At 47.9% G+C, this 10,585-nt stretch overlaps 1 protein-coding gene across 1 annotated transcript; it reads right to left on the bottom strand.

Moving 5' to 3' along the window:
- Positions 1-2,888: 2,888 nt before the first annotated feature.
- On the bottom strand, positions 2,889-10,039 carry SOWAHB (sosondowah ankyrin repeat domain family member B). Its single transcript, XM_030877921.2, has one exon. It carries the CDS (start codon positions 9,341-9,343, stop codon positions 6,953-6,955), a length of 2,391 nt encoding a protein of 796 aa, XP_030733781.1. The 5' UTR covers positions 9,344-10,039; the 3' UTR covers positions 2,889-6,952.
- Between the last annotated feature and the right edge of the window lie 546 nt (positions 10,040-10,585).

The following is a 10,585-nucleotide window of genomic DNA, read 5'->3' on the forward strand; positions in this document are numbered from 1 at the left end:
TTTAAAGATCTTAACAAGCAGCAAGTAGTCTTGAGTTTCAACCCCTCTGTCAGTACCTGACTGAAAGCTGCAGTTGACTGAGAACAAAGATCAGAAGAGAAAATGAGTGTGAAAGGTCATCCACATCGGATACTCTGCTCCTGGAAGAGAGGTGTATACCCCATAGATGAAAAGTGGTTCTAGGATTCAGCTTTCCCAAGATGTCATGATGGGTATCAGAAACTTGCCCAAGAAATCCAGGGCAATATTTCGTGATCTCTCTGCAGTCATAGAAAGATAGCTCCACAGGTAGGCTTGGTATACGTTATTATGAAATGTTACTTAGTTTATATGCCCCATAAGAATAGCTCTTGTGGGGCTTCCCTGGTGGCACAGTGGTTGACAGTCCGCCTGCCGATGCAGGGGACACGGGTTCGTACCCTGGTCCGGGAGGATCCCACATGCCGCGGAGCGGCTGGACCCGTGAGCCATGGTCACTGGGCCTGCGTGTCCGGAGCCTGTGCTCCGCAACGGGAGAGGCCACAACGGTGAGAGGCCCGCGTACCGCAAAAAAAAAAAAAAAAAAAGAATAGCTCTTGTGAAAGATTTGGCCTCAGGATAAAGCAAAATCAACCTTCTGTTCTTTTTTTCCCCATTTCTGCTACCCATTAGGACTATTGTGCATTTTAGTGCCTTTCATCCTGAAGATCTGAGGCCAACTTGATGCTATTGGTATGTTTTTCTCCTTCTTCCCCTTTGCTTTCCTCACAAAAATCAAGGCTCACAGAGATTTCCTATCTGGCATATAACCAGTTAGGGTTAAACCAGGCGGAAAACTAATACTCAGTCAACATCCAAACCCCCAAGGGCATGTCTATTCCAATGAAGGTGGATACAGTCCAGCCCCTTCCCGAAAGAAAAATCAATGGGACTCTCCTTGGACCATCAGTTTAGGCAAAGCTACTGTCATCAGCTGAATAAATATTCATTTTACTTACTTTCTTAAAGCTTATTTTAATTAGAAACTCTAAATACTCTGATCTAGACACCCTTATGTGACTTGGTAATCCTTTCCTCAAACCACTAAGGAAATGGGACTATTTCTAGCCCAGTGGCTCCCTGCCTTAGCCCTACTGTGGCCGGCCCAGGCTCGTAGGCAGTGAGACCCAGTGTGGGATTGTGGCAGTTGCTTGGTTCACTACAGTTGTCCCTGAAGCACTTCCCTAACTGACAACAAATGATAGGACTTCACAACAGAGCTAATCGCATTTGAGGATATAAATATAATAGCAAAATCTTCAAGTCCTATAAGAGTAACAATTACGGTTTCAGAAAGAGTGATGGCACAGAAACACCTGTTAATAGCTGCTAGACTTGGGAGTATTCACTCTTCTCAAAAAGAGAAATAGAACGCATGGAAAAATTAGACCCTCTAAAAAAAGAGTCCTGTCTTTGACCCCAACAGTCAAGTTGACAAATATCTTTCTCCTTATTTGTCATCATTTTCTTGTTTAATTGAGGCACAATTTGCATACAGTGATGCCTTTTTAAAAAACACAAGTCTTAAAAGTAGAAAAGAGGAGTCAAACTTGGGAGCTAGGAATCAAGAAATACTATACCAAAGAGGAAGAATATTTCAATATGTCAGTAATTTTTAATCCAATTCAGTGAGACTTCATCTTGACAAAGTTAGTGGAATTTTGGTTAAAGTTTACTGCATGGTTGAATTGAGTTTATTTCAAATTTCCTGAGTGATGGTAGCTCTCCATAAGCCTCACCCCTTCAGGGCTCTGCCTGGATTTCAATTCCAGGCTAAACCAGAACTGCTGATTTGACTGATGTTAGTTTACATGACTTCAATTAAGCCTAATTCTGTTTAATGACATACTATAATAGCTCATGATTGTTCCACACAGACAGTCGAATGGTCTTTTTCATTTGAAATGAGAAACACAAGCATCTTTTTATATAGAAGCATAAAGAAAAATGTTTGACTTTATTGGCAAATCTCATTCTCGGAGCACTGTTTTAGTCAACCAGAGAATTTCTTTGTCTTCAGCATAGATTGAAATTTAAAGTGAACTGTATATTTTGAATGGTGTTTAAAATAATAATAGCTAACATTTATTGAGGATTTACTATGTACCAGGCATTTTTTAAAATGTTTATTTATTTTTTATACAGCAGGTTCTTATTATCTATTTTATACATATTAGTGTATTTATGTCAACCTCAATCTCCCAATTCATCCCACCACCACCACCACCACCCCCGGCTTTCCCCCCTTGGTGTCCATACGTTTGTTCTCTGCATCTGTGTCTTAATTTCTGCCCTGCAAACAGGTTCATCTGTACCATTTTTCTAGGTTCCACATATATGCGTTAATATACGATATTTTTTTTTCTCTTTCTGACTTACTTCACTCTGTATGACAGTCTCTAGGTCCATCCACGTCTCTACAAATGACCCAATTTTGTTCCTTTTTATGGCTGAGTAATATTCCATTGTATATATGTACCACATCTTCTTTATCCATTAGTCTGTTGATGGACACTTAGGTTGCTTCCATGATCTGGCCATTGTAAATAGTGCTGCAATGGACACTGTGCATGTGTTTTTTTGAATTATGGTTTTCTCTGGGTATATGCCCAGTAGTGGGACTGCTGGGCCATATTGTACCAGGCATTTTCTAAGGAATTTGTGTTAATTCATTTGGTCTTAAAAAAAAAAAAAATCTTAAAAGTGAGAAAACCAAGAAGCTGACGGTTGTCCAAACAAGGACAGGAACCCAGGCAGCCTAGCTCATTGCCATGAGCCTAAGTACTACATGATCCTACCCTTTCATTACACATTCCCCCACCCCCTGAACCCCCCACCCCCTGAGAAAGGGATTGAACCCCGGCCCTCGGCAGTGAAAGCACGGAGTCCTAACCGCTGGACCGCCAGGGAATTGCCTCAATTACACATTTTTAATCATTTGTTTGATGTCAGCAAACACAAGCGCATACACTGACACTGCTGTGCTAAACAGCCTGTACAGGGATTGAATTTATACTCTTAGATCAATGCCACCTTGAACCTAGACCGTCATCACAGTAGTGAAGTGGTCTAATCACTGAACTGGAGCATTAGAGATGAGAGGAAATGGAGAGATCCTTTTGGATCTCACCTAATGTCTTCTGATTTTTATCAACTGAGTAAGCTCCTCCAACTAAAATTTTCTTTCCTCATTTTTACTCATCCAAACTTATTCACCTTATCGAGCTAATTGAGTCAATATTCCTATTTCCAATATGAAATCAAGACACTACAATAATTTACCTGATCTCTGCTTCTAGTTTCTCTCCCTTACTATAGCAAGAGGGATCTTTACTTCACCCCAGTCTATATAGGTCTACATTAAACTGTCAATGGCTCCCCATTGCCTGGGTCAGTAGTTCTCAAATAGGTACAGGAACTTATTATGGTGATGGTTGCACAACTCTGTGAATACACTCAAAACCATTGACCTGTATACTTATTATACATATTAGTGTATTTATGTCAACCTCAATCTCCCAATTCATCCCACCACCACCACCACCACCCCCGGCTTTCCCCCCTTGGTGTCCATACGTTTGTTCTCTGCATCTGTGTCTTAATTTCTGCCCTGCAAACAGGTTCATCTGTACCATTTTTCTAGGTTCCACATATATGCGTTAGTATACGATATTTTTTTTTAGGTGAATTGTATGGTATGTGAACTATATCTCAAAGTTGTTACTTTAAAAAATTTAGTGAGGAAATCAAAGCACCTGGAAGTCATGGCACGCTATGTGTAAAATCCTAAAATGTTGAACTAAAAGCAGTTTTACTAGCAGAAAATAACAGTATGGTAGATATTATATATAAGATTAAAATTCATTAGTTTACAACTATGTCTACAAAAAAGCAAGTGGTTGAGCTAAGATTATCACCAGTTTCTAATGTTTGCCTCTAATATTAAATTGCAATTTGTTCAACTGCGCACCACTGTTTGCCAGCAAAGAAGCATTAACATCAAAGACAAGGAAAATTTGAAAGGGAAACTTTAAAATTGAGTACATCCTATACAATACTTTTTCTTTGTCTTCAAATTAAGACTTTACGAAAGTTTCCATATTTGGAATTACACTAAGGTTTTCTGGAGGGAAAAATTGGACCATCCCTGGCTTCCTAGAAAATGCTTATTTTTCTTGACGTATCATAAAAGATACTTTTTTTCAACCTGACCTTAAATTCCCTTTCTATCTTCACCTCGTTCCACAGCGCCTTAGGCTGCCACACAGCAGAAGCCACCTATCTCCCACAGCCATAGGAGCTAAGTATCCCCCAAACACACCCAGCAGCTTTGCCCTCACAGAGGCTTCGATGTCTGAGCTGTCCTTTGAAACATGAAAGTTCTCCAGGAAAAGAGCAAAAGGGATTCTAAGCTGAAAGAATTCAGCACCACCAGGACAGAAACTGAGAGGGTAAGGGCATTCACACCCCAATGGGTCTGGCCTCAGTGTGGGGGAGGTTTGTGGCTGGCAGGAGGCTGGGACTGGCTGTCCTCCTGGTCTGTGCTTTATGACATGAGCAAAAGGGTGACTCCACCAGGTCTGTGCTGTACTCTGCTCTCAACACCCTCTTCTGCCCCACCCCCTCCCCAAATACATGTTGACCACGTAAGAAGGTTGACCACAGTCATAGGTACGATATGGGGACAAAGGACAGACGGACCTGATGGATCCTCCTAAGAATGAACCTGGAACCCAAGACTGTGTCCTAACCATTGAGCAATCAGCCAATGTTGTGCTATGAAATCACACACTGAAGCCAAAGGCAAGAATGTGGTAGAACCAACAAAGCTGGTTTCTGTGGAAAGCCAAGATCATTCACCTAAAGATGCCTGGCCTCCCAGTAGCCGGCCCAGATTTTCTTAGCCCAAAGGACTCTCTCCTCCGAAATCCTCTGGAGCCCTTAACTTTGTACTTACGACACTCTGAAAAAAATTTTTTTTCTTGTATTGCAGTTGTTTTGTCCTCATTCCCGGTACCTTTTTTTTCCTTTGCCTCATTTTAAAAGCTTATACCTAGTACAATGCAGCTTTAAAAGACATCTTGGGAGTAAGGTATGGTATAAATCAGTCAACAACAAGTCTTGTTAGATTTTAAGTTCAAGAGGAGAGAAGTCATGTCCCATTCACCTTTATCAATCCCACAGCACTAAGGAAAACATTTGTTGAATGAATTGACATTGTGATAACAGTATGGTAAAGTAAAAACATTCTTTGGCTTTTAAAAGAAGTTGACATTTTTAATTTTTTCCCCCCCTGGGAGATCACCGCCTGTACTAGGGTATTCACATAAATGTTTATCTTTTATGTTTAAAAATTTCATCTCTCCTAACCATACACCTGCTGTCCGTACTTGTAGCTTTTTTTCCTTGATGTGATTTGCCAAAGTTTCATCCCTTGTATAGGTCTTTTTGGAGAAAAGCAACCCTTAGATTTATTTATTCTGCCTATTTTTTGTTTGTTTTCTAATAGAACAGATATAGTTATTTCAGCAAAATTATAAAGTAAAACTACAAAGAAACAAAAATATTTGATACTCACTGAGTCACAGTTTTGTAAGGCAGAAAGTTAACAATCATCAGCATAAGTACAATAAATTATAAAGATCTGTTGATATTTTAATGGGGGAAAATAGCCAGAAGAAACACAAAAATACTTTAAAATACAACATCATTGCCACAGCGCATGAGAACATTTCCATAAAAAATTAACTATTTCCTCTTAGACACTTCATCTTTCAGCCCTCTTTGAATTTACATTCTGAAATCTTGATTTTCTACTGCAGTTTATAAACTAGCCATTCTCTCATTCCACAGACCCACAGAGATCAGTCCCACCACGAGCAAATAAAAGGACCACTTCCTGTTAGAGATACAGCACTTCAAACCTAATATTTAATCTTAATTGGCAAAATGTTTAGTGCAAATAAAATTATATTTAGCAGCTTAGAAAGTTCCTGGTGGGGAGGCATTCACCTCATAACCCTTACTGCATCCCCAGAACAAAATCATTTCTCACTTTTCATGAGTATGAACATTGGCCATTCAAACCTACTGAAAACTACTGATGCTAATTCTGCTGTTTGTTACACAGGGAGTTTCCATAAAAGATGGTTTCAGTCACTATGCAAATGAGCCATACAGTTTTTACATTTGGAAAGTTCCCCTCAGGTTGATGTTTTTCTTAAAAAGCAGGGTCTGAATGTCAGTCACAACTGGATCTTACCCAACTGCTTCTCTGAAACGAGGCATTAATCATTTCTTGTGCTGGCTACCAAAGGTTGCATTCAAAGAAAGACCTGACGATGGGGCAGAGGAATCTCTTAAAGCAACTTCTACTCTCCAGTAATAATTTTACTGCACAGATTTGAATGCCAAAAAAAAAAAAAAGGGAAAGAAGAGGAGCCATCTGATTTCAAACCTGGTGTTTTCCACTCTTAGCCAAGATTTGTTCTCCAAATGAATGGAAGCCAGAGAGCTCCTAGCCAGAGAGAGGATCTTGTTTGAGCTTCATCAGTTCCTTGAATTGCCTCTCTTCTTGTTAGACATCTGTTTCCTCTCTAGCCAAGGCCTGGGGTAGCTGCTTGGGAGAATAGTGTGGCCTGCTGTGCCCAGATCTGTGATGGCAAGGGAAGGAGAAGAACAGCCGGGTTTTAAGCACCTGACTCTGCTCCTTGTCTACGTTCACTGGCCCAAGGACTTGAGCCGTCAGAAAGCTTGGACGACCTCTGAGGCCCAGGATGTGCTGACGCAGAATCCAGGGAGGTAAACACTAGGTAGGCCATCTCACTTGGCCTGTCGACCAATTCCTCAGCAATTTTTCCATTCCCCCTGGATTCTCTCACTGAAGAGCTCAAGGATGGGGGTGTGGAGGCCATGTTGGAGAGAGGGGCTCCCCTCAGTCACTATACTCTTCTCTTTCCCTTAGACTGGGGAATTTCTCATACTGGTTGGCTGACTTCCATTTGCTGTGCTGACTTTTGAGCAGTGCAGCAAAGGAAGTCTTTCGAGTGACATTTCTAGATATTTCCCGGCTCTTGGCCTTCCTGGTGGGGGAAGAGCTTCGAACCAAGGGATAGGTGGAAAAGATGGGCTTGCCCCGTGGGGCTTCCAGTAGCTGCCATATTTCCCCAGAGGTATTACTGGTCAGATACTGCCAAGGCTTCTTCCCACTGCTGTCCCGGACGTTCACACGAGACGCCAACCTTTGCACTAGCAATTTGATGATCCCCTGGTGGCCATGAATGGCTGCAAGGTGCAGCGGGGTATACCCACAGCTGGACTTCACGTTTACATCAAGAGCAATCCCTGCTTTCTGTGCGCCTGAGACCAAGTCCTGAAGGACCCTGAGGTCACCGTGTTTGGCTATCCAGTGCAAGGCAGTGTACCCGGTCAAAAAGTCTTTGTGCAAAGCCAGCTGGGGGTCCTCCCAGAACAAAGTCAACACCTGAATCCAAGAGCCACTGGCAAGCTTCACAATCCATTCATGCTCCCTGGCATCAAGGGGGACCAGGGATGACTTGTGCTCGGAAGATCTGGGGGGGATCAAGGCTGCAGGCCTCTCCCCTCCAGGGGCCCATGAGCTGTGTGGATGACCACACTCAACAACAGTAGCCTTAATTTCTGCAGGTTTTGGTGTCAAAGCGGCATCCACCCTTGGGCTGGACATTGCTCCCACCTTCGAGGGTTTCCTGGACCGGGGAGGGCGCCGGCTCCTTTTCAGCAAATCCTCCTCAAGGCACTCCTCATCAGAGGAGGACAATTTGGCTCTCTCTGCCCTAGAGCTCCTCCTTAGGGATCTCCTTAATTTGGGGACAGGCCAGGGCAAAGGCTGAGGGTGGCCTGCAAGGCCACCAGCTCCTATTGGGACGGGCTGAGAAGGGTGACCATCCTCTATGTTCCTGAGGCCCTGAAGGCTCCCGCTGGGGCAGCCCTCCTTTGGAGAAGGGGCCCCAGCTGGATTCCTGAGCCTTCTCCCATCTGGGGCTCCCGGGGCAAGGTGCAGCCCTTCTTCAGAACCCCCAGGGGACTCTTTGGGTCCACTGCTGCTCTCCTCGCTGCCGTGGCTCTCCTGGTCCACAAAGTCCTCCAGATCTTGTAGAGACAGCTGACAACGAATGCTACGAAAGACTGCCAATGGAGACTCCCCGAGCCAGGATTCCGAAACAGCGGGAAAGAGAGAATGAGGGGGAGGAGGGAGGTCGGGTGGTGCTGGCTTAGATACCGGGACCCAGAAGCCCGGCTCCGAGGGCAGCTGGGGGAAGTTGTCTGGCAGCATCGACCAGGCTCGGATGGGACCCTGGTTTCGGGCCTCGGGTATCTGGGGGTGTCTGGCCACCCACTCTCGAGTGCGCTGCTGCTGCTTCTGCAGGGTCGAATAATGCAGAGAGCCCGGGATCACCAGCTCGGGCGGCTCTCCGGGGGGAGTGGGGCAGGACAGGAGAGCAGGTGGGGAAGCCCCGCTCCCAGCAGCCTCGACGGTTGTGGGAGGAGAGCGGGGTGCGGCGCACACCGGCGGGGGCCCCGCGGGCGCACCTTCCCGCTGCGGCCTGGGAGCCCCGCTGTCGTCCTGGGCAGGCGGGGCCGGCGCAGGCTTCTCCCAGGCGCTGGCGGTGGCGGTGGGGGCGTCGGGGAGTGAGCGGAGCAGCGGCTCGCCCGGGAGTCCCCCCAGGCCGTTCTGGAGGCATTCCCAGCAGCGGCGGCCCTGCGTCTCGGCCGCCACGCACCTCGCTCCGTCCTGGGCGGCTGCGGGCACCGGCGCCCTGTGGCCGGAGCTGCCCCTCCGCCGGCCGCCTCTCCGGGCCGCCTCCCGGGCCCCGCTGGCCGGGAGTCCATTGCAGCCTGCCTCGGCGGCCGGGCCTGCGGCACCTGCTTGCTCCTCCTCTAGCTCCTTCTCGCGCCGCCGCCGCCGGGGTTGCTGCGGCGGCGGCAGCGGCGGCGGCGGCGGCTCCCCCCTGCGCGCGAGGAGCGGGAAGCTGGGCGCAGCTCCCCCTGCAGGGGCGGCGGCCGCGGGCGGGTCTCTGGGTCGCTGCAGCCCCTCCTCCCCCAAAAGGTCCCTGTACCTCCTCTTGAGCACCACGTACTTGGTGCCGTCGGGGTCCTGGCGCACTGCGGCCACCGAGTTGACGAAGCCCTTGAAAAGCTCGCGGCGGCGCTGGTGCTGGCTGGGGGGCGTATCGGGGTCTCGGAGGAAGCTCTTGAAGTGGCTCAGCAAGGCGGCGTTGGTCACTCGGCCCCCGGCCTGGCACAGAAAGTCCAGTAGTGCCTCCTGGCTCAACTCTCGGGCCATCGCTGCCCCGTCGTCCCCTGGCCCCGAGGTGTCTGCGTCTCGTCCTCCCTGCGCTCTCCCCCGCCAACAGAAACCCTGGCCTGGCGTCTGTCACCTGCGCCCGGGGCGGCGCCACCCGCCTCCATCAGCCACGGCCTGCTTGCAGCCCCAGAACGTGCCAGGAGGGCCGCGGGTCCCCGGGGAGAGGCCCCGGTGCTGAGCCCCGCGCGCAGCCCAGGGTGGGAGAGGGCGGCTCCCAGGCCGCCCCTGCGCGATGCGCGCCTCGCGCAGCGAGTCCCCGCTGCGAAAGTTCCCGGGATAGGCCGGAGTCGGTTTCACCTGCGCCCTGGCGACGCCTCCTCCCCGGCTCTGGGGGAAGGGCCCGGCCCGCCTCCTCCTGTCCCTCCTCCCTCTGAGGTCTCCCCCACCCCTGCCACCCATCCCAGATGAGTCAGGCTGGTCCGAGCCCGGAAGAGCGCCGTAGGTGAGGTCGCCAGCTAGCCGGAGCCGGCAACGTACAGCTCGGCAGGTCGCGCAGCCGCTCCCGTGCAGGGGAATGGAAGGCAGGTAGGCGACCAGCCGCTCCTTTGGGTTTCGGCCAAGTAGGAAACGAAAACAATAGACCTGTTCTTGCCCTCTCCTTTAGCTTCGTTAGTCACGGCTGAAGCCGCTGGGTGAGGAAGAAGGTGCAAATTAACCAGCATCTTGCTGTCTCTCCAAAACATACCTTTATTAACGATGTAGGCTATTAATTTCAGATACCCTGAGGCAGTATCGAGGTCGGGGAAAACTCATTTTGCATTCAAAACAAGCCTATCTTGATCTGGGGATACAGCCGGGGCGGCTCCTCCGGACACCGGCTCCTAGGGATGTAAATACACCGAAGTCTGTACCGAAAAGAGAAATCACTCTGAAGATTACAGGTTGGTTAGAGGGAAAAGGAAGGCCTTTTTTCCTTCCTGACAGTCTCACGTTAAGGTGCCGGAAAAATCTAATTTGATGCTGAATTCCCTAGTGACTGAGATGAAGAGGAATTACGTCTCGACAGTTAAGGTATTTGGTGCCTTTGTTTTTATCTAGTCCAAAATTTATGAACAGAAGAGATTTGTACAGTCTCTTTTGTGTTAGCTTAAGTGGTGAAGCCTTTCCCTCCGAATGTGAGGTTTCCTCTATACCTTCAGAATGTTAAGCATTACAGGCTCCTTGATTTGACCCTGCTGCTCCCAACACTGGAATGTCTGCTTGACTCTCGTTCTCCACTGC

The sequence above is a fragment of the Globicephala melas genome, chromosome 5 (genome assembly GCF_963455315.2).
Source record: "Globicephala melas chromosome 5, mGloMel1.2, whole genome shotgun sequence".
NCBI lineage: Eukaryota > Metazoa > Chordata > Mammalia > Artiodactyla > Delphinidae > Globicephala > Globicephala melas.